General features: G+C 31.3%; 3 protein-coding genes and 1 long non-coding RNA gene across 11 annotated transcripts; 3 read left to right on the top strand and 1 right to left on the bottom strand.

The window, feature by feature from the left end:
* Positions 1–397: 397 nt before the first annotated feature.
* LOC100241246 (uncharacterized) lies at positions 398–5,089 on the top strand. Its single transcript, XM_002263403.4, has 3 exons — positions 398–847; positions 1,717–1,921; positions 4,734–5,089. Exons 1-3 carry the CDS (start codon positions 698–700, stop codon positions 4,799–4,801), a joined length of 423 nt encoding a protein of 140 aa, XP_002263439.1. The 5' UTR covers positions 398–697; the 3' UTR covers positions 4,802–5,089.
* Positions 5,090–5,542: 453 nt separating this feature from the next.
* LOC100254986 (protein phosphatase inhibitor 2) lies at positions 5,543–9,650 on the top strand. Of its 8 annotated transcripts, none has more exons than XM_003634013.4 (5): positions 5,543–5,642; positions 7,432–7,505; positions 8,292–8,413; positions 8,699–8,872; positions 9,200–9,650. In XM_003634013.4, exons 2-5 carry the CDS (start codon positions 7,501–7,503, stop codon positions 9,436–9,438), a joined length of 540 nt encoding a protein of 179 aa, XP_003634061.1. In that variant the 5' UTR covers positions 5,543–5,642; positions 7,432–7,500; the 3' UTR covers positions 9,439–9,650. The 8 variants fall into 8 exon arrangements, with proteins under 8 accessions (XP_003634061.1, XP_010662498.1, XP_002263168.2 ...); XM_010664196.3 differs by having other exon boundaries at positions 5,551–5,642; positions 8,759–8,872; XM_002263132.5 differs by having other exon boundaries at positions 5,626–5,766.
* Positions 9,651–12,383: 2,733 nt separating this feature from the next.
* LOC104882147 (uncharacterized) lies at positions 12,384–16,707 on the bottom strand. The gene is made up of 2 exons (XR_787894.3): positions 16,506–16,707; positions 12,384–12,655 (listed from the first exon to the last, which is right to left on the bottom strand). It is a non-coding gene; the product is annotated as an uncharacterized LOC104882147 (long non-coding RNA).
* Positions 16,708–18,895: 2,188 nt separating this feature from the next.
* On the top strand, positions 18,896–19,776 carry LOC100260082 (uncharacterized). The gene has a single exon (XM_002263075.4). It carries the CDS (start codon positions 18,927–18,929, stop codon positions 19,668–19,670), a length of 744 nt encoding a protein of 247 aa, XP_002263111.4. The 5' UTR covers positions 18,896–18,926; the 3' UTR covers positions 19,671–19,776.
* The last annotated feature ends 4,253 nt before the right edge of the window (positions 19,777–24,029 follow it).

The following is a 24,029-nucleotide window of genomic DNA, read 5'->3' as shown; positions in this document are numbered from 1 at the left end:
CTTCTTACATTCCTGCGAATGCTTTTTGATGTTTTGGTCTTCTGTTCAAGCACTCTTTTTTGGTTCTTTAAAATACTTTCACCTCTTTTTTCCCACTTCTAAATGTTTTTGCTTGGTGGTGTTGTCATGCTTTACATATTACAGGAAAAATTTTGGTTAATGAATTTTTTGTTAGTATTTTTAATTTCAAAAATATGTTAATGAACGAAAATAAAATTAATTTTCATTGAAAGGACATTTTCTCTATTTTTCCAAATTTTATTATTATTTCAAAGCCAAAGAATCTAAGGGTATATTCAATTTTAAATTATTTTTATATGTTTTATTTTATTTCTTATTTTATAATAAAATGACATTTAAATAAGGGAAATGGAATTCATTTTTCGTTTAAAATAGTTTTTGACATTTTTCACAAAATCCCATCTTAGTAAGCCAGTACTAAATGCACACTGCTCCTGTCTTCTTGTCGACACTAAAACGACGTCGTATTACTGAACCATCCCAACATTAACCCAACCCACCGCCCTGATTCAAAACCCATTTGCTTTGCCTCCACTACCTTTCCCTCCTCTGCTTTTGGTCAATTTTGGATCATACCGTTGATCTGTTTGGGATCAAACACAACCAAAAAACCACCAAAAAAGAAGAAGAAGAAGAAGAAACCCGCCCAAAGAAGAGGGGGAAAAAAAAGGTTGAAATGCAGATTCAGGTGAAGTGTAGTTGTGGAGAAGAGAAGTGCCCAGAATGGGCAATTGTAGAGTTGCAAGGTGTAGTTGAAGTGCAGCCCTCTTTCCAAGGCACTGTCCAGAACCTTGAAATTGGACAACTTTGCCGCCCTTCTTCACAGGTTGGTATTTCCTCACCCAAACTTGCTGTTATTTTTAGAAATGGTTTCATTTTCTGCTATTGGTCTCTCCAAAGAATGGATTTCCTTTCTTAATGTATGAGGAAATTATTGTTTTTCTTTTTGGCATGAATGGTTGATTGGGTTTTTCTTGCGTTTGTTTTAGGAGCTGGGAAAGGGGTGGTGGGTGTGGGTTGGTAGTGGAACTAATATTCACACTGTTTGGAATGGGGGATTTGTGAGAAAAGAAAATGGGTGGAATCGAAATTGATAAAGTTTGATGTTGGGAAAAGGCCCAAGGGAAATTTTTTGAAGGAATTTGAATACATATTGGAATTCCATTAAGAAGTGGGCCCCACTTGGGGCTAGTTGAAATTGGTTTCAACACAACTTAAGGGCAATCGACAGAAAATTCCTTCAGATGAAATGGATAAATCCAAGTTTTTTACACTAGTCTTCATTCATTAAATTCCTTCTTGGAAAAATGCTTTTCTTACTAATGTATTATAAGAAACAAATCTTATTCTGTAAAGATGATGTTGTAACTAATAAGGCCCTGGTGCTTTTAATGGGTCCTTTGCATGGAAGATTGGTGATGGCCCTAACCTTTGATATTAAAAAATTGTTTTGGTTTTTACTTATAAGCTTTACAAGCATATCTTACAAACAAATATCAGATTAGAGTTTTATGACCAACAGGGTATTGGTTATTTGAAGCGAAAATAAGGTGCGAGTATTTCTAGGATTAGTTTGTAACTACTATCAGTTGATATTATATTGTGCTTAGCATTCTTGCATGAAATTGCAGCCCATGAGTTTGTAACAGCATTTTTATGCTTTGACAGCCATTTTCTTTTGGGTTTTGTGTTCAGGAAAACTACACTTTTACGGTTGGGTATCATGAATTGTCAGGGTCAAAAGTGCCATTGAAGAAGCCATTTGTGGTACTTAAAAAAACAAGGCACTTGGATGCAAACCAGAATGGAGACAGTAAATCATCTAGTGTAGATTTGGAAGTAGTGGGAATTATTCGCCATCGGATTTTGTTCAAATCCAGACCAAAGGCCCTTATATCCAGTATGTTTTATTTGATTTTATTAAAACCTTGTTTATTTTCGGTATAACAATCCAGGCTTCATTTGCATGCAATTACATAACATATGAATTAGTCAAGAATATAAGATAATTTATAATGCAAAACCCTTATAACATATTATGGTAACACATCATGATGTTATAATCATAATCTCATTACATTACTCGGGAGAAATGTTGCAATTGATATTGGTTGATTGAAAATTTATGCAATGAGAGAAGCGGGTGTAAGTTTATCTGGGAAATGAAAAGTTGAGATATAGAGCCACGCAAGTTATGCATTTTCAGTTTCTTGTTACATATCCATTTGATCTTAAGAGCATTGAAAACTTGTGCCCTTGTAAGTTCTGTAAGCATTTGTCTGACTGGCAATATGTTTCAACTTCTTGTGGTCAGAGCCAAATTGATGATTTTCACACTATTATTCATTGATTCAAACCAAAATAGCCTGGATCTAATTCTTGGGTTTGGATCGTTAACCATATCTTTGCTATCCAGTTCTATATAGAGCCACATCATTTGTCAGATCCTAGGAAGTCATGCCATTTCTCATTTCTTCTGTTTATCTATTTCAAGTTCAATCTAATTAACTCCACTGTACTGGTGCATTTGTAGGTTTTCATCATAATCATTGCATATGGTTGAACCATTTATCCTTGTTCTTTCTTCACCTAAAACATTTAGATCTAAACTATTTCTAAATAGTTCTTATTAGGAATTAGCCCCTACTGTAGTTTTGTCTATGGATGGTTTTGAAAGCACATTCTGTGAAAGCATCCATTTCTTGATGTCTTTGAAAATGCTTGGTAGCTCAACTGGTAAAGGTTCTATGACAGACAAGGTTTAAAATCCCTTGTTCGAACACCTTCCTCATGTTCTTGCCTATGAAGGGTGAATGTCTATGTTTGATGACATTGTAGGAAATTAGAATTAATATGATCTTTTTAAGAGTTCAGTTTCCTGCTAGATAAATGAAGCTAAAAGCTTCAGTGTTTTTGCACATGCCTCCACAAAGCCTTGTAAACAAACTGAACTACTTTTGTTTGGTTCTTTGGCATTATTGGCATATATGAGCTGTTCTTGAGTCTTAGTTCCAAACTAACTTGCTAAACAAGTAGGGCTGAGCTCTTGAGTTGGGTGATAAAATAAGCTTGCATTAATGTCATCAAATGGATGACTAATATCTTAGTAATAAACTTAACATTATTTTATAAATATTTTTTAATATGTTCTTCTTGTAAACAGAATCTAAAGCTGAGTGATGGTTATGAGTTGAATCTTTAATTTTTTTTTTTGATATTCTTTATTTAATTGGCTAGAATTGCCAATTATCATATCTGAGGTGCTCTGCCATGTTTTATGATAAGAAAAAAAAAAAAAAAAATCCTGGTCCAAAATTCTTTATGCAATCTCATTTGGAACACTTGTTTGTCTCATATAACATCAACTGCTATATCTCTTGATAAAAAAAGGGTGCACAAGCAATCCCATGACTGTTAATTTTCGGGATTAATAAAGCTTGAGAAACACTTTTTGTATGGTAGAGTTTGTTGTACTCCAAGAAGTAGATGTGATAAATCATTTTGGAATGCTTCAGATATCAAATGATTGGTGCACAAAAAAAAAAAAAAAAACGCAATCCTTTGTAGCATTACTATGCAAGGCTCATGCCTTAGAATAAATGGAGGAAATATAGTGAGCCCATAGTTAGGTTAGAGTGCCTAGAAAAATGGAAGTTAGTCTTCTTTCATCTTCAGCTATAGAGATTTATTTCCAGCCATTTGTCAATTTTCTGTTCCTGACAGAAGAGTATTGGGAGTTGTTTGAGCCAGGTTCTGAATCTACAATTTTTTATACCCTACACTCTTGTGGAATTACATGAGGGAAGACATCAGAATCTGTGATTATAGGTTGAAGAATTGTACTTATTTGTTTGTTCAATTCAGTATGGAGCAAGTTTGCTATTGCTACTGCTAGCATGTGGAGGTTGGATGAAACTGGCCATAGATCGAATTGCTGAATCGGAAAATTGGGTGCTATCATATAACTTTGTATCGGCTAAGTTCACGAGTTGGAGATAAGAGGACTTGAATCGCTGACATCCGCCACAGTGTAAACCACCGCCTCTCAGGCCCCCCCGACTGATTCTACCATAGAGGCCAATGATAGACAATAATTCCTCCTTGAACACTGCTTACAACTTTCATCGTACAGTACTCTCCAAAGAGCAACTCTTCTCAAAATCTGAAAAGGTGCTTAGTTGGAATCCCATTATAACTAAGGATTCTTGTGGTTTTAGAGGACCTAGCTAGAGGAGAACCAGGAATGGAGAGTTTTTCCCCTTCTCCGCCCGACTCTTTGGTCTAAAGAATGATGGTTGTAAGAATGAGTGATTGCACTTCTCCGACCCTTACTGCCTGACCTGGACAGTGGACAGCTAATGCGTTCCACTTATTGAACAGGGTTCTATGGTTGGTTCACGACCCCTGGATGCCGAAGGTGCCCTTGGGGTGATCTGACCATGGCTTCATTTGATGCTATTGACAGGCAGTTTGCCTTGTTTAAGCGCATGATTTTGGCCTTTAAACCTGCCTGTTTTATCTTATTGTCTTGAGGCATGACCTAAAATTATGTTAGCACTCTACTGTATTCTTGACAAGTTGCCTTCCTGCTATTTTTTAAGCTTCTAACCCATTTTGAATTGTTTTTGGCACACCATATTTGTGATTTAGACACGCTGTGATGGTGATGTTGGAAGAAAATTCTAACTGTCTTCTACATCTTTTTTGGACAGAGCCACAGCCATTAGTGAAGGAAAAAGTCAGTGCAGGAGGGTCGGTTGCGCCAGACCAATTAGCATGAAATTCATCTATGGTGCTTTCGAAAATTCAGGGAATTGAAGCAAGTGAGCTTTGATATTTGGGTTGTCTGGATTCATTTGAATGGCCACTAGTCAGCTTCATTTTCTGTCTTTGATGTTTTTCTTACCTCTGATTTTCTGGGTTCTGTACCAGCTGATATCACTCAGTGTCCATATCTCATATACATTTGTACCTTTCTAAGTTCCTGGGTTTAGGGTTTTAGCTTTGAAGGTTTGATAAAATATTGAGGTTTATAGTGTGATGTTTCATATTTTGTATTGTTTGGATACCTTCTTGATGTTTGCCTTTAGCTAGAAGCTTAAGCAGAAGCCAAAACCATAATTTTTCTAAAGAAAGACAAAAAGATTTTAAAAATAATAATTTTTCTATATTTGATTTAATGTGAAAAATAAAATTAAATATAATTAAAATTAACTTTATATATTTTCAAATTATTTAATTTTATATAATAAATGAAAAATTAATTTAAAAATAATTTTTTATTATTATTTTTTATATTTTATTTTCTTCTATGTTTTCTCCTCCCTTTTTTATATGTTGGTCCGCCTAAAATTAAGCAAAGTCTTGGGAAAAAAGTCAGACAAATGGGCGGTCATGATCCACTCATACTGGAGGACCAATCGTGATTATATATTTAAAAGAGGGGTATTTTGGGAACATAGAAAAGGGGACACATTGGCGGTCATTATCCACTCAAACAGGGAGATCAATCGTGATTATATATATTTATAAAAGGGGTATTTTGGGAAAATAGAAAACGGAGATCACGTTGAAAAAGGCGCATTCCAAGGCCTTCCACCTTCTCTTCCTCCACTTCTCAGGTGCGGAACTTTTCTCTCCACTCTTCTTCCTGTTTTTTCTTTTCATTTCTATTTTTTACGCTCTGTTTGGTTGCTTAGAAAATTTCCGGAAAAAAAGAAAAGAGTTGAACTGTTTTAATGACAGGTTAGGGCTGAGAAGCCTCTGATTTTGGGTAACTTTTCCTATATTTTTTTCCCTCATCTACTGAACGGAGGCGTTAGGATCTGCTATTGTCATCGATTCAGCAACTTTTTCTTGATAATTCTTTTTTGATCCTCTTGGAGATCTTGATTGAGGTCTCAAAATTTGTTGTGATGAATGTGAATTAGTGGATTGTTTGTTTGTTTGGTTAGCTATTATTGGTTTGCTGAGCTGCAATCTGAATTGGTTTCTTTTGCGCTTTTTCTTTTTTATTGTTGTTAAGGATTTATTTTTTAAATAGGCTTGAAAAGTGACAAATGTGGAATGAACATGTTAAATTACCAGTTTAAGATGTCAGATTAAGCTAACAATAGCTTTGTATGTGATCTCCTTTTTTTATTTATTTTTTATTTTATTTTTATTTTATTTTTATTTTTTATTTTTTTTAATATCCTAGTACAGAGTTGAGTAGGGGTGTGTGGTTTTTTAGAATTTGGATTTGGTGTTCTGGTCTAGAAGTTTGGTTGCCTCTTTGAAAATTGAATGGCTCCATTGCATTTTTGTTTTTTTGTTGGGGTGGGGGAGTACAATTAATGGGATGGATTCAGGTTTAGAATGTCATGAAATGGCACAATTTCAAAATTCTACTATCAGTTGTGTTGACTGATTCTGGGTTTTGTAATGGTCTTAGTTTTGGTATATAAAATAGAATGGGAACATTGAATTTTCATGGGATGTTCCAACATTTCCTTACGTTTTTTTATGAATTTTAGGGTTCATTGAATTTATATGGCCTTTGTTGTATGGTATCTATGAGAACTTGTGATACGGGGTGGATTTTTTATCACATATATACCAAGTGCTCATTTAGTGTTCTCTGCATATTGATTCTTGATTGAGTATTTCATTGACTTGTTTCTACATTTAAGTTAGAATCATTAGTTTCCAGAAGGGGATTCTGTAATTGATAGGGAGAGACAAATGTAGGCAAAAATAACATGAGGGGAATTGCATACTTGTGCCTAAAAATTTCTAGATTACATGAGAAACTCAATTTTTAGTTGTTTATGTTTCATTAAAACCTTATATTTGGGGTTTTGTCCTTTCCAGAATAACTTCATTACAAGTTTTGGTGTTAAAAATAATGTAGTTGTTAACTATTCTTGAATTTTCAAGTTGGTCTTGTTTCATTCACATTATGAGGCAGTTGATCATTATTTTTATTTCCTTTTCTATTACATGCAATACTTTATTCATATCTTATTATTTTTTCTTTCCTTAAATTCTTATTCTATATGTTTAGTCTTCTGACCCTTGACCATTCTTAGTTGCAAACGGCTTTCTAATCTACCCCATCGTTCTTCCCAATTTTTTACTTGATGACAGTGCTGCCTTGTTGTCTCTCTGCTGCTTGGTTTTGTACTCACATTTTTGTTGCAAATTTCCCCCTTCTGCTTAATGGATTATTTTACTTTCCCATTGCATCTATTAATGTAAAGTTCTCCTCCTCACCTATCACATGCTGCCCTATAGATAGGCCAAGAGGGGACTGCCATAACTAACATAGAATCTATTACTTTGCTATGAATGTTTTATCTTATTATGCAACACTAAGTTCCTTTTGTTTGATCCTGAAGTTTTAAAAATCTGTTTAAAAATTTATTTCAGGTGAAGGCAAGTCAATAAGCGACTGCTCAGTCTGCTTTGCGTATTTGAGGGGATTATCAGTTCAAAGATATGAAGTAATCCATACCATCCTTTTTTATGTATTCTGGTTCAATTAGGATTTTTGTTTTTTGTTGTATTAAGGTTGTTTATTCTAGTAGTTCCAATGCACATAATTCTGTAGTTGAGACATTTCACTGTGAGCTGGTCAGTGAACCTGGAACCACCAACCATCTGGCCTTAAGCTTTGGATGGTTGCTTAATACATATCATTTTCTTATGTGGGTCTTAATAGTTGGAAGATGTCTCATTTAAAGTGTTAAGGATCCAGAACCGCCAACCACCTCACTGTAGCTTTGGTTGGTTGCCTAAGATACATTGTTTTCTAACATGGGTCTCAGTGGTTGGAAGATGTCTCATTTAAAGTGGTAAGGATCCATGAACAGTTGTCCTTCTCAGGCAAGTTGTATAAAACCAAGGATCAATGCAATCAGGTGAATGCATTTTTCTGAACTTCAACCATTTACTGGAAGAGAATGTCACATACTCCAGGATTATTGATTAGTGCCATATGCTAATGAATGTTAATGAAGAAAGCCTTTAATTAATGGCTTTAATTCATTGAGGTGGGAGAATAAATTAGCTTGATAATCTACAGTCAGCCAATGTTCGATTGACTAGTGGTGTGGGTAACAACATTGTTTGGGTGTTTCCTCTTTTCCCTTTTTTGTCCTTGATCTGCTATAAGCATGTTCTATCATCTGCATAGTTTTATGAAGGTAGTTTGCTGCTTGATATTATCCATTTAATCCATGTTTAAATGGTTAATGTGATAGGTATACTAATACCAGCATGTTTAACAGGGGACGTGTAAGATGGGATGAGGCTAATCTGGGTGAAATTGAGGCAAACAAACCTGTGAGGCAGAAAATAACTGAACCCAAGACACCTTATCACCCCATGATTGATGAGGATGATGAACATGGTATGTTGATCTCAGTTTCTCTTTCCTTCTACAAAGTACATCAAATGGTTATGTATATGTGCAAGTGTGTGTACCTACTTTCACCCCCAAATCTACCCTTACTGTGAAGGCATGGATTTCTGGTTTTTCTTGGATTGGCTTTAAAAGTGATATTCACTTTGCTTTGTTTGGGTTTAGATTTTGATCATTTCTGTTCCATTGTCAGGTCTAATTCTGTAGCTTTTATGTGTGAAAATTGTATTGCTATCTCCCCTAGTATCAGCTGATTTTTGTTAATTAATATAGGGTCTGTATCTCCCATACGCGGTGATTTAGATGATGGCTGCGATAATGTCATTCATGCAGAGGCAATACGAAATGCTTTGAATGATGTAGCTTCTTCAAGTAGAAACACTTCTCTCTCTGGTGGCTGGACATCATCTGACGATGAGGCAGATGCAATGGAACAAGATGATGAAGGTCTGAGACCAATTACTCTTAGATGTTTCTTGTTCTGTTTCAACATTCTCATGTTTTTCAACAGCATAAATAATCCATCATTGTTTGTGTTCTCAAATGAAACAACATATTTCATCGATAGCTTTATTATTCATAAGCCTAATGGGAAATCTGGAAGCAGCTCTAAGAAGGAAAAAGTATCCAAGTAAAAAGTTCTTGTATCATGGTGACCAACAAATCAGAATTAAAGTATCATCTGGTTGGTTTTGAATTAATCTGGACCACCCCTATTCTGACAATTATTTATGTTTTCCTTTTCTTTTTGCTCTCCTTTTTCAATGCCGTTAGACTTCGAAACAGACAGGAACGGTATGAGTTTTAATGAGCACCGGCGAGCACACTATGATGAGTTCCGAAAAGTGAAAGAACTCCGGAAACAGGGTTCATTTATGGAGGATGAAGCTGATGAGGACAATGAGGGAAAGGAAAATGGAGGAAGATGCGATTCATCTTCAGCAAGGGCTCGTTCAAAAGAAGGCAGCTCAACTTTGCCTAAGAAACCATCAGCACCGCCCAATGGGGTTTAAGCTCACAAGCATAGCTAACTGGCCTTAATTTTCTGCAATTTTCTGGTATTTTAGTGCCAAATGACTCTTATGACTCCATGTTTCTTTTAATTTGCTTTTTGCAATTTTCTTGTAAAGATGCTTTTCTTCTTGGTGTGTCATCTGACAAGCTTGCTTTCCAGCAGAATTTCATGGGTTTTAATTGGGCTTTATATATGTCCATCATTCAGGCACATAGTGTTGGACCTTCCTAATTTCACAGATTTGAACAATTATTAAACTTCAGAATTTATGTTAGATGCAAAATATCAAGGCTGAGGATCTTGATCTTGTTGCTGGAATGAGAAAAATGGTTGGCTTCAGCTGCGTGGATCTTCGGTCTACAGAGCACTGAAGCTTCCTAAGTTATGGTTGAAGGAGGTACAGGCTTGGGCCTCTTTGGGAATTGAATCAAGAGAGTCATGAATAAATTGAAATGGAGATGAAGAGCGGCTTCGTGTAACGCTACATGTAATGTAATTACTTATCGAATATGGTATGAAAAATTGCTTACGGGATACGATATGAAAACCACTATAAAAAAGAAAGAGAGGAAGTGAGAATAGAACTTCAACAACTATAAGGCCTTGTTTGGGCAGGCATATGATATTATTCCATTAAACGTTGGTTTGCCATTATTCCAACTCAGCCTTTTATTCACATCATCTCCTATCTCAGCAATGCATTTTTGTCCACGTTAGACTTGGCATCTTTTATATCTTCTAGACTTGGAAGCATGATTGACCCATCTTTTTTAAATGGTCACGTCAGGCAATTAATTTGCAATTTCATATTTGAATTTAAGCTATTATTATGTCTCAATCAATATGTCATGTCAAACATCAGTGCCATATGTGAGTTGAACTGCTATGTTTATATCTACATATAAAGAGTGTTCAAATTTGTGCCATGATACACATGGTACATGATACATCTAGCTACAAAAAAATCATATTAAATAAATTTGTTATGAATTATGTTGAATATTACCTTTTGAAATGAAATAGATAACAGTTTTATGAACAAAAAGAGGTTGTTTTTAATGCTTATAAAAATAAAATAAAAATATAGAATTTAAAAAAAAAAAAAAGAACCATAAAAAAAAATAAAATCAAACATGATATTGACAATGGAAAATCCTCAAATATTTTTTTTTCTTCTAAATTACATGTTTTTTTTCTATTTTTTTAACTTCTCTAAAATTTTTCATTAAGTAGATAAATTATGAATCAAACTATATTTGATACATAAATTTTATTATTTTTTATAAATAATTTGAAACTTAAAAATTGATTTAATTAATACTAAAAAATCATAAAACTTATATGGTGTTTGTTTTTTTGGCTTAATTTTAAATAGAACTTATATTTAACTTAATACTAAATAATGCTTAAAAGTGTTAAGTATTCAATTTTTTTTAATATTTTATTTTTATTAAATATTAAGCTGTTTGTTTTTTAGATTTTAAAAACCAATATCTTAACATCTTAATGTATTAAGAAAAATAATTTAATTTAACATATTTCTTAAAAAAAATCAAAATAATAAAATTATTATAATAAATAATTTATCATTATCATCCTTACAAAAAAAAAATGTTTATTTTTTATATAATTAAAACAAAATATTTAAATTTAATAATCTAAAAAATAATTGATCGATAAAACTTGAATCAAATTAAAGAAAAATTAGAACAATTCAAATACATATTTTCAAATATCCAAAGACATCACATTTTAACTAATATCTAAAAATTACATTTCTTACAAATAGTTTACAAATAGTAAAAGCTAAAAATGACAAGCTAATTAAATACATGAAAGAATTCATTTGTAATTTGGTCTCGTGATCAAATATTGCAAAAAAAAATTGTCTATAGTTGAATTCTAATTTTGATTTGTATTATCACTTTCCAATTCGACTTCATTGTCATATTCAAAAAATAATATATCCACAATTGAGATTTGTTGAAGAAAATTGTGAATGGAGAAGCATGCCATGACAATTTTTGTTTGAGTAATAAAAGAATAAGGTGTCATTCTCTTCAATATTGGGAAACACGCCTTAACAACACCAAAAGTACGTTCAATGACATTTCTTAATCTTGCATGACATTGGTTGAATATCTCCTCTTTTCCTACAACTTTACCACAACTATGAAAATCACTCAACCAATAGCGTACATTACGATATGGTGCCATAAAACCTCGAGTGTGTGTATGCTGCATCTACCAAATAGTACTTTTTTGAAAGAAAAAAAATTCAATTGATTATTATTATGAATAAATACAAAATCATATTAAATAAAATGAAAATAAAATATTTACTTTATGGGAGCATTGGAAAATTATGTTGTGGGTTACAGATAGTTTCTATCAAGACTCTTAAATCATGAGTCGTTCCTTCCCATCCAACAACAACATACCTAAATATCATGTCAAAATCACAAACTACCATAACATTCTGAAAATATTCTCCTCTCCCACGACCTTGATATGGTACTTGTTGATCAACAGGAATGCATGCATGAATAAGAGTTCCATCAATTGCACCCACAACATCTTACATGATAATAATTCTTTAAAATATAAATAATTATTTTTAAATGAGAGTAATACAAATATGATATGAATAATTAGTAATAAAAAATAATATACATTAAAAATTTGTCTTAGATGATGATTAGAGATACCATTTGAACTATCATTGAATGATGAAGGAGATATCATCTCTTTTAAGAAATTCACCATGGCTACTAAAACCTCATGGAAGTATTCATGAATTGTTTGATCCGAGTGTTGAAATCTATTCTTAATTAATTGATTCCAAAGATTATGACTAATAGTCATTCAAAACATGGTCATTTTCTCTTCAACATTCAAATGTTTACCGTTAACAAGCCATCATTTTTCTCGAAACATGTGATATAGAGAAATAAATCCATGTTTTTTCATTCGCATTAGTTCATAACATGTGCTAGATGAACCATCTAAAAGTTCTTGAATGAAAAGTGAACCTATAAATGATGATGTAGAGACTCATTCCTTATTAATGGATGAGTCACTTAATAATTGGAGTAATAACACAATCAATCTCCTTCTTAAAACTCTTGTCACTTCTAACTTTGTATCTTCATCTTCACTTGCTGATGAAGAACTTGAAGTGTTTGAGTGATGTGAAAGATTCTCCATAAGAATATCTATTATAAAAGACAATATTTATGAAACAGAAACATAACAATATAATCAAATAATTATAACAATGTATAAGTAACAACTTATATCATTGCATTATGCTTCCATTACTATGAAAAACTAACAACTTATATCACATCTATTTCAAATCATCATAGTAAAGAAAGTAATATAGGAGTGAGTCTTCTCAATAAAATGTAAAGAGAAAGTCTTATAATTGCAAAAGTGGAAACACATCCAAGATCCAAAATAAACAAACCAAATGTACCACATTACAATCATCATATAAGCAATATATCAATGCATTTCATAAATCCAAAACAAATATCTAAAGTCATTTTCACAAGCTTTGAATCCATCCCATTCGCTCTTGATCACTTTCTATATCTACCCACAACTCTCTATACTATTTCTTCTTGTAAAACACATTAATTGCTACATAATATAATTGATCCTCATAAGTCAACAATCTCCTCAAAATCTTCATGCATTCCTTCACTGAGGGTCCTTTAAAATTCTCCAACATATTCATTATTCTATTCATTTCTTCTGTTTTTTCTTAGAACCTTATACTTCATCATTAGCATTACTTGGCAAATTCTCATCTTCCTCTAAGTTAATCAAAGTTTCATTAGGCAAAGATGTAGAATGTGTTGATGATTCCTCAACCCCAAACGCTATCACTCCTCCAAATCTCTAATTTTTAGACCTAGTAGCTAACACTCTTCCAAACAATGCCTCTAATTCCTCCACATTTGCTAGTGGTTTAAAAAGGAATTGTTAGCTTCTAGATATTTCTATTTTATAAGACAAAAAAAAAAAAGAGTCATATATACATATATAAGACAATTGTTTTAAAAATTCACTCAAATCCATAAGAAAACTACTTGCAGATATTCTTCCCATTTTTCAGCTGGCCAATCAAAAGTTTTGGTTATAGAGTTATAACCATGTCCTGTCATAGTCATCATTTTACTCCAAATGAGATATTGTATTTTCATGTAATCCCACTCATTCTTAAGTTGTTTCCAAGTATCGCGTTTTCCAAGTAACTTCTCCAACTTTTCAGCAATTTGAGGCCAAGCACTAGACTTTAAACCTCCACCTGATCATGTAAAACCTTTATTTGCCTTTTGAAGACAAAGGTCAATAAAGTGTTTTCTTTGGGTGGGGTTAGTCCAATTTGCCTTACTGGTTTCAACATTTTGACTCATTACTGTACAAAAAACCAATCAACATTAATGATTAATTTTTATTTTTCAAAGAATAAAAATATCTAATGGGATTTGAAAACTAGATTCAACTAGTAGTATTAAAGAATGAGTTGCACCGAGTATGAAACAATAATTAGAAATGTAGAGAAAAAAAATGCAAAAGAGACATAAAGGTACCAAGTAATCCAAGTAAATGTATAAATTGAAAAATGGGGAGGGATAAGTAAAGATCCAAGCATGCATGGTTTATAATATTGCAATATAAAAAAAATAAAAATAAAAATAAGAATAAGTTCTCCTTTCTTGTTAACATGGTTTGAAGCACCACAACCCTCCTGTTAATTAATTTGATAAATATATCAATCAATTTTTCAACCAATCATGCAATTTTAATTATCATATTTTTTTTCCTTCTATTTGTAATTATTAGAGAACTTCTAATCAGTGTTTCATAAAACCTACCTACAGTCTAGCAAACAGTGAACATTAAAAGTCCTATGACAATGAAGAAACATCAACAAACTCTACAACTTGAATAAAAACAAACATTTACCATGCATGAGTCCAGGAAAAAGAGTACATAGTAGCAAAACAACACTATTTTTTTCCCTTTATAAGAAACAACAATTCCATTGAACTATAAAAGAAATAAAGGATGCAGGAAATAAAAGCTATCCTCCATAACAATAGGAGGATCTATGTGGGTTTGGTTTCTTCTTGGAAGAAATTGCAACATTGGTTGGTCAGACAAAATGTTGAGAATAGACATGAATGCAGTAGGAGTAATTAAACTTCAGAATTTCCCTAGGTAGTTGTTTTATATGTATGAAAATTGTTCATGATCACCATGCAATCTGAACATGGTGGGGGCACTATACAGGTATGGGACACTTTAATCATGTACTAAAAAAAATTCAGAGACTTATAACATGACCAAATATGTCATATGAATGGATCTGAATCAATATGCCATAAGAATGTCAATGTAATATAACCATAATCTAAACCACACCAACCATTTTAGCAAGGCTGTGCTTGGAAAACTCATTTTGTGTTTGGGAATTTCTATTACTCTCATGATCTCTGGCAAGTATGTGATTATATTCTACTCTAAACAAGAAAAAAGACACAACAAAGATCTAAAAAATTAAGCTCCTATTTTGTTCCTTTGTTCAGGGGATTAAGTTATCATCAACCCAAATTTAACTTTGTTCTAAAGCATATGATTGTGGTTTCTCATGGGGAATAAGTTCTTTGATGCTACCATGACTAATTTATTGCCCTGTTACTGATCGTAAAAAGCCTTTGGAAGTGGAGAAGATCATATAGTGAGACAGGAAATAGTTGTATTAGAGTTGCAAATAAAGGCTAGCTCACCAATGTGTTCCACTGTGATTCTCATTCATTGGGATTTTACATTTGTTTTATGCAATTTGTGGAAGAAACTATAACAGCACCAGGACAGAGGTTGATAGCTATTCTAAAAAACCATTTTTTAAACTAAAAAAACAAGTGAGATGAACACATCTTGTACTAGACATATTTCTTCTTACAAAACGAGTATCAAACTTGGCATATCATTTGGTTGGCTGGGTATATTTTTATATCATACTCCATGTGGTAGTGGGAAGCATATCTTTGCTAGGATTGAATCTTTTTGACCCAAAAAATTTAAGTATATAAAATGAGCAATCTAACATATCTACTCCTACCTAGTTCAGATTTGAATATAAATACTAAATCCAAAGTGATTTTCTAAATTCAACATAACAAATTACAAAATTTATTTTTTCCAAAAACCTTTTAGAATCCAAGCAACATTTTCAACTCCCCAATTCCAAAAGAAATCCTGGGCAACTACAAACTGATAAATTAATGAAAGTTTACTAAACTATTTCAAGGGAAAGTTAACAAGGAAAGGCAAAAGGAGTCGACTATGAGTAGATCATGATTGGCAAGGAAACAAGACATAAAATGTTAAAATATATAACCAACAAATGAGAATTAAGGTTAGCTTTGAGGATGAAGTACTAGCAAGAAGATGTATATGGTATAAATGAATCCTTGTTGGGAGGTTTTGTCCTTAAAAGGTAACAATATCCAAATAACAACTCTACTCTACGATCTATGGGAATTGTTATTGAAACCTCTGTATAGGGAACAAAGCTCAGAAAGGCTAACCAAACAAGTAGACATCAACAATCTACAGAAACCCCACTTAAGAATTAAGAGTAACCACTGAAATTTAAAGTACCCAACTTTGTAAACAATGCAGAACTTTCAAAAAATCTACAAAAGATCAAACACTGGTTTCGGTACAAACTAATTGAGTGTAAGAATTAAATATCTTATAATGCCAAAACATTTTTTAGAAAAAGATTTGCAACCCTAAACCCCATTTTTCTTCTATTTTTCTTTATGTTTCAATAATCAAACAAACCACAAAATCCTAATAACCAAACAAATCACGAAAATCACAACAATCAAGCAATCCACAAGATCCTAATAACATAATAAACCATAGATCATACAAAGCCCTATTGAAAGAAGTTCACATATTTTACAGAGAAAGAAGGAGAATGAATGAGAAATTTACACCTTGAGAAACCTAAATAGAGAGAGAAAACAGGGAAGAAATTACCTCAAGAAAGTTGGATGTTGGTAATGGCTATGGAACCAGTGGGCAAGCAAGCTACACAGATAGGGTGAGAGTCAGGGGTTGGGGTGTCACAACCATGTTTTGAGGGGCTTCAAAATGTGGCTTTTTCCATTTAGAAAATGCCAAATATTTTGAATTTTTTTTTCATCTAAACAAATTAAAATTTAAGTAATAAGTTATGAAAAATTTAAAAAATAAATAACTTAAAGTTTAAAAGCAAATTACTTTAAACAAAAAACTAAAAAAACAAACACTCTCTAAGTAAAATTAAAAGACCCAAATTTATTTTGGATGATTTGACTAACTTTTTCTTTTCATATATCATATTTTGGAAATTTTTTTTACTAGACAAATAAATTTCAAATCAAGTAAAACTTAATGTGTTGTATTTATTACAAGTTTATTCATTTTTAAAAATATCTTAAAGCATAAACAATGATCCAATTAATATTAGAAATTTAAGTACAAAAATTAGTGTAGAATGACTATTATTTATTTTCTATGTAAAATTATATTTTCGAAATTTTTTTTACTAGACAAATGAATCAAATAAGACTAATTAATGCTTTGGATCCATTGATGAGTTTAATAATTTTTAAAAATAATTTGAAACTCAAATAGCGAACTTATTAATACAAAAAATTTGGATAAAAATTGATTCACAATGGCTCTATTATTTTTCTACACATAATTTTATTTTTTAAAATTTTCTCACTAGATAAATAAATTTCAAATTAAGTCACATTTTGGATTAGATTTATTAACAAATTTAATAATTTCTAAAAATAATTTGAAATTCATGACTTCACTATTTCTCCTATACACAACTATATTTTTAAAATTTTTTTATGAAGTTAATGAATTCTAAATTAAGTGAGATATGATCAATATTTAAATGTTTAAAAATAATTTGAAATTCAAAATACAATCCAATTAATTATAGGTTAAATTAAAACATCATAAAATATTGTGTTCGTAATGGAGTACTAAATGTATCATGTGATAAAAAACTTGGCTCATTTATTTATATATTAAGAAAAGTTAAAATTTATTCATTATTCATTTTAAATAAACTATTATTAATAATTATTATTTTTAAATTATAATTATTTATTTTTAACAAAAAATTTAATTATGCTTTTACAAAGATGATAATATCCATATTTTTATTTTTTTTAAATGAAAAATAATCTATGATTATAATTTATAAATATTACTATTCATATTTTACTAAAAAATATTTATTCTTTAATTTATTTGTAATTATAAACTATTTTCATTTTTTTTTTTAATAAGACTTAAGATTAAGAATATATCCACCGAATTTCTATTTGAAGTGATTTTTAGAGAATTATTTTCTAAAATCATTTTTGGAAGAATCACTTATTATATGTTTCATTTTCAAAAATTTTAAAATTCGAGATAGGAAAATTTCTATTACTTCAAAATTTTAAACAAATTTTAAAATTATTATTATTTTTTTCTTATATACAAGTCTCTATTTTTCTTTGTATTTTATATAAAAATTATTATTATTATTTATTTATAAACAAAAATAGGAAGAAGATTTAAGCCAACACTTTATAATTCATATTTTTATTTTAAAAAATTAGAATGAGTATGTTTGAAATAGGATTCCCTTTAAGAACAACTTCACTTATTATTGTATTTTTTTTAAAAAAAAAAAATTTATTTACAACTAATTTATTGGTGAAAGTTGGTAAAATAAAAGAAAAGTAAATAATGGAGATAGTTATTTTCAGTAGGTAAGAGATAATGTTTCAAATTTGTAATATCAACTTTATCCGTTATACCCAATACCAACATTATTTATAGCAACAAACTTCTGATTTACTTTTTTTTTTAATTTAATATTTTATATATAAATAAATGTTATATTATATTAGTAAATATTTAAAGTCCAATAATATTTTATTCAAGATTTTACTAGATTTTTATTATAAAAAAAAGTTCTCTTAAGTTATAAGTTATATTATGTTGATTTTCATAAAATTTAACTTTTTATTAAATTCTTTTTTATGAAAAAAAAAGGTTTTATTTGGTAAGTGTTTTCGTAAATAATTTTGAAAAAAATGTTTGATAAGTGCTTTTGAAAAACCTGATCTTTAATGTTTTGTAAAATAAATATTTGAAATGTTGTTACTTTTATAAAATAAATTTTATTTATAATATTTTAGTTTTTATATTTATATAATTACTTTTTAAAATAGTTTAAGTGAAAACAACAAAAATAAATAAAAAATATTTTCTAAAAACCTTTTTTTTTTAAAGAACAAAAAATTATTTTAGAAATTATCGCTAAACAGGGCTTTATTATTGAATAAAAGATGCGTAGGAAGGTATGTCTGATGAAAATTTTATAAGATTTTTAATAATTTTTCTATGTTTTCACAGAAATTCGTACGGAACTCATTTTATGTAGTGAACCATGCAGTTGGGCTGAGTCACCTGGATAAGGGTGTCTCTATGTGTGTACATACAGAGAGCTCTGAGATTACATCAACGCTCAGAACTATGGCTTCCTCAGCCACTTCAATGGCCACCCTAGCCTCAGAGATCTGCAGCCAGATCAGCTCAATCTTCTCCAAAACCACTTCCAGACCGCCGGTTCTCGACGTCATGGTGGACGAAATCGCCCTCACAGCTACCGCTAAGGGCCGAGTCTTCGTCCACGGCGTCGGCCGCGAAGGCCTAATGCTCAAAGCTCTCTGTATGCGACTCGCTCACCTCGGTCTCTCCGCTCACTGCGTCGGCGACGTCAACGCTCCTCCCATCTCCTCCTCCTCCGACCTCCTCCTCGCCTCCGCAGGCCCCGGCGGCTTCCCCACCGTTGACGCCATATGCGGCGTTGCCAGATCCAGCGGCGCCCGCGTCCTCCTCCTCACCGCCCAGCCCGACTCCGGATCCGCGGCCAAACTCGCCACCGCCATCGGCTACATTCCGGCGCAGACCATGGCGGATGACGGAGGCCCGGCCCCAACGGAGGAGTCTCGCACTTTGCTACCGATGGGGAGCGTGTACGAAGGAGCGATGTTTGTGCTGTTTGAGATGGTGGTTTTCCGATTGGGCGAGGTTTTGGGAGAGAGCCCCGCGGCCGTTCGATCACGCCATACCAATCTTGAATGAGGTCCGTTTGGATACGCGCCTTAGTATGTACTTTATGGGAATAGTGAAATAATGAAATTAAATCACTATATTCAAATAAAGTAAAGCTTGTGTGGAATACAAAAAATGGATCATTTTTCTGCCGCTAATTATATTCTTTTGAATTTAATTTTAATAGTACTGATGTGAATTTTCCTACACTCCAAGAGAAAGTCCAAGAAAAGGGAAGAAAAATTAAAAACTAGTTTAATTTCAATAATTTTTTTTTATCTATTTTATCTCTTTTATGTTTTATTTTATCTTCCATCTAATATAAATAATTAAAAAATATGTAATTTTTAAAATTATTTGTATTATATAATTATTTTATTATTTTTTATATATTAAATTAAATAACATTTTTATTTCCTTTGTTTCATAATATTTCTCAAATGAAATCAATAAATAAAAAAATATTATAGAATAAAGTGGAAGAAGAAGAAGAAAACAAGAAAGAGAGGATATAATGCAAAGAGTAAAATTGAACAAATTTTCTTTAGGGTTCCTCCCTTGGGAGTTACAAAGAGAGTTCTATTTTATAATTTCTAAATTTAAAATTTTATTTATTTTAAAAGTTGAAATAATATGGTTCAATCGAGAGATTTTACATATGTCCACCTTGGTTATGTAGAAATTTCGTTAAGCAGATTTTATTATTTTTATGCCGGGAATACTCAAAATAACTTTTTTTTTTGGATTTTTATCTTTGATAATTTTTCTTAAGCAATTTTTTTTCTCAAAGAAATTAAGTAAAAACTGCCGATTTATAATTAAAATTGAAAAATTAGATGTTGATTTACTTAAAATTAAGTTTTGAAAATATTTTTATTGGATTACAACCGGATATTATGTTATTTATATTGTAAACTTAAAACAAATAAAGATATAAATGATAAAATAATAAATGAGGATATTTACTTAAATATAATAAAACGTTGTAGAAAATAAAATTATGGAGAGGCTCTGGGTAGAGGCTGAGAGGGGGTGCACCATATATAGTGTACTAAGCACACCTCCAGTACAACGCACTTAACCAACCCGTGCACCGCGCCACCAGTGCCCCTATTTTGCACTCATTTTATGCGCTCCGGTACTACTAACACCTACTGCGCACCTCTCCAATGCACCTTCTTTTCTTTACATCTTCTATTTACGAACTTCCACTTCAAACCACCTGCATGATAGTTTCTTCCCAATTTCAACTTAATATTTTCAATTTTGGATTAAGGTGGTGTTTGTTTTTTTTACTTAATTCTAAATAGAACCTTAATGTTTAATAATATTAAATATTAGGTTGTTTATTTTTGTAGTATTTTATTTCTATTAAATATTAAAAAGTAAAAAAAAAAACCAATATGTTATTTTTTGTGTTTAGAAAAAATTATATATTTTGACTTTTTATGTTTAATAAAAAGTTTATAATAAGTCATGAAAAAGTAGAAAAATAAATAATTTAAATTTTGAAAATAAATTATTTTCAATAAAAAGCGAAAAAAATAAACACCACCTAAATTATATAAATTATCTTTTTCTTCCATTGAAGAGCTCTTGACACCTTTGAAACTTCCCATCATAGAAATTATGGAACAACTCAACATTTAATCATGATTTAACTCAAACAATATCAACCAATTCAACTTAGAATATTGAAAATTTATATTTTATTTATTCATCAAAGCACGGTATATATTGCTGAAGTTACTTATATAAATATATAACTATTACACATAGCTATAATCTTTTTTTTTTTTTTTATATTATTATTATTACAAAACTTTCCAACACCCAAATCACTTATAGTTCAAAAACATAAAATCCCAAATCCTTAGACATAACACTATAACTCAACTCCTTTTTACTTCTTGCTTCCCTCTACCTTATAATCCATAGAAAATAATTTTGTATAAAAAATGGAGAGCTAAAACTCAGTAGAAAAGAGTTTAATTATCGCAATAGAGTTTATAAAATGTTTGTATAAAATATTTTACACAACTTTTAATTATTTCAAAATATTAAGTGGGAGAGGGCCCTCAGAAAGCCCTTAACCTTGATCAAGCTTATCTTGATTTGGGTCATCACCATCCTAAATGTGTGTTGGTTTGAGGGATCAAAGGATATGGACTTTCATGATCATCTTAAGACCTATCATGATTTTGGGCCATCGCCACCCCATTAGGGTTTGCCAAAGAATCAATGAATATGGATTTTCTTAAGGACAAGACCACATATGTTAGTAGTAGGAGTGACCAATCCTAAAGATGAAACTCCTCAGTAATATTGATGTTGAAGATTTTGGTTATACACGTAACTTAGATATGAATTGGTAGAATCACCTAAAGTCATCCTATTTGCATAGTCTATGGACTAAATATAAAAGGTATGTTAATCTTATCTTAATAAATTTCCAGAGTTTAAGACATATAGATTAATTAGAAAAGGTATTTACCTAGTAATAAGATCATGACTTACCTAAAATAGACTTGATTCTTGTGATACTAGGATACTTTTAATAAATGAATGTAGTAATAAAAAAACACTACATTATTGCTAAACTTACCAACTGCTTTGAATGGTTAATGATTAATGCTTGCTAGTTTTTGTTATGAAAATAATGTCTTTTAATATTATTAGCTCTATTGTCACAACTTAACTAGACCTAATCATATGGATAAAAAAAGTACTATGGATATAATACTAATTGTAGAGAAGCTAATTTAGCTAGAAGTAATTATTCCTTTTGAACAAACTTTGGAACAAACCTAGTGGTCTTTGCTTGAACTCATGTTCCTTCATAACACATTATTTGAAGGATAATTGAGTTCTTTATTCATGTGTATGCATAAGGGTGTTTTGGTAAACAAATATAAGGTTACAAAAGAGTTTATGAATGTTGTTTTTAGATTGAATTAATTAATTAATTAGTTAGGACTTAATAGGCTAGATTAAGTGACCTAAACACAAAATGGACTCAAGTCACTTAAGTTTATAAGTTGTGTCTTAAAAATCGGAATGTCGAATCGTTGATCATTCCGGTCCGATTCACCCTTTTGATCCATCATACATAAGGGTGTTTTGGTAAAAAATGTAAGGTTACAAAAGAGTTTATGAATGTTGTTTTTAAATTGAACTAATTAATTAATTAGTTTGGACTTAATGGGCTAGATTAAGTGACCTAACCTAAGCCTTATAAGAAGGATGAATGTTCTTCACTTCCTTTTACCTATTTCTTTTTTTGGCAAAAGGGTCAAATTTCCCTCTGGCAGCCCAATAGCCCATGCCCCCATGCCCACTCATATTATTGCAAAACGGGCCATAAATGCCTAAACTGGCCCACACACCCACATTGAGCCCCATGGCCCAACAACTTACTAGTTTGTGTTAGGACTTAATAGGCTAGATTAAGTGACCTAAGCACAAAATGGACTCAAGTCACTTAAGCTTATAAGTTGTGTCTTAAAAATCGGACTGTTGAATCATCGACCTTTTCGGTCCGATTCACCCTTTTGATCCATCATACATAAGGGTGTTTTGGTAAAAAATGTAAGGTTACAAAAAGTTTATGAATGTTGTTTTTAGATTGAACTAATTAATTAATTAGTTAGGACTTAATGGACTAGATTAAGTGACCTAATCTAAGCCTTATAAGAAGGATGAATGTTCTTCACTTCCTTTTACCTATTTCCTTTTTTGGCAAAATGGCCAAATTTCCCTCTGGCAGCCCAATAGCCCATGCCCCCATGCCCACTCATATTATTGCAAAACGGGCCATAAATGCCTTAACCGGCCCACACACCCACATTGAGCCCCATAGCCCAACAACTTACTAGTTTGTGTTGGATGGAAAGAGGTTTATAAAGATCTTCATTTTTCCTCTCATTTCCAATATGGGATCAAATGTGAAGGGCTTTAAAGAAAAAATTAGCTTTGTTGCAACAAAAGAGCTTGAACCATAGACCTCAAGTTTACAAAAGAATAATCTCTCCACTATGAGATAGATACCTTTGGTTGTATAAAAAGCTCATAAGGAAAATTACATAGCCTATTTCAAAAAATAATATATATATAATGACATAATTTATACTTATAGAAGTATTTAATTATGAAAAAATTTTAAAGTTTAAAATATTCCAAAAATCTTTTTTAGAATCAAACACTAATTCTAAAGAGAAACACAAATTGAAAACTTATTGAAAACAATTTTCGGCATTAAAAACATTGCAAAGACTTATCAACAATGATGCATAGTTAACTTAAATTTTTTATCCGAACCGACCCGGATTGAAATCTAATAAAGTTCAAAGTGGGATAGATAATACCTAAGAAAATAACTCCCATCTAAAT

Source organism: Vitis vinifera, chromosome 16, assembly GCF_030704535.1.
Source record: "Vitis vinifera cultivar Pinot Noir 40024 chromosome 16, ASM3070453v1".
NCBI classification, from domain to species: Eukaryota; Viridiplantae; Streptophyta; class Magnoliopsida; order Vitales; family Vitaceae; genus Vitis; species Vitis vinifera.
This window is presented reverse-complemented; position numbering and strand designations above follow the sequence as displayed.

Bases quoted from the DNA above. Each gene is read 5' to 3' on its own strand.
- LOC100260082 (XM_002263075.4), top strand. From the start codon at position 18,927: ATGTTTTCACAGAAATTCGTACGGAACTCATTTTATGTAGTGAACCAT.
- LOC100241246 (XM_002263403.4), top strand. From the start codon at position 698: ATGCAGATTCAGGTGAAGTGTAGTTGTGGAGAAGAGAAGTGCCCAGAA. The intron at 848-1,716 runs GTTGGTATTTCC...TTTTGTGTTCAG, and splicing joins TTTGCCGCCCTTCTTCACAG to GAAAACTACACTTTTACGGT. The intron at 1,922-4,733 runs GTATGTTTTATT...TTTTTTGGACAG, and splicing joins ACCAAAGGCCCTTATATCCA to AGCCACAGCCATTAGTGAAG.
- LOC100254986 (XM_010664194.3), top strand. From the start codon at position 8,281: ATGTTTAACAGGGGACGTGTAAGATGGGATGAGGCTAATCTGGGTGAA. The intron at 8,414-8,698 runs GTATGTTGATCT...TAATTAATATAG, and splicing joins TGATGAGGATGATGAACATG to GGTCTGTATCTCCCATACGC. The intron at 8,873-9,199 runs GTCTGAGACCAA...CAATGCCGTTAG, and splicing joins AATGGAACAAGATGATGAAG to ACTTCGAAACAGACAGGAAC.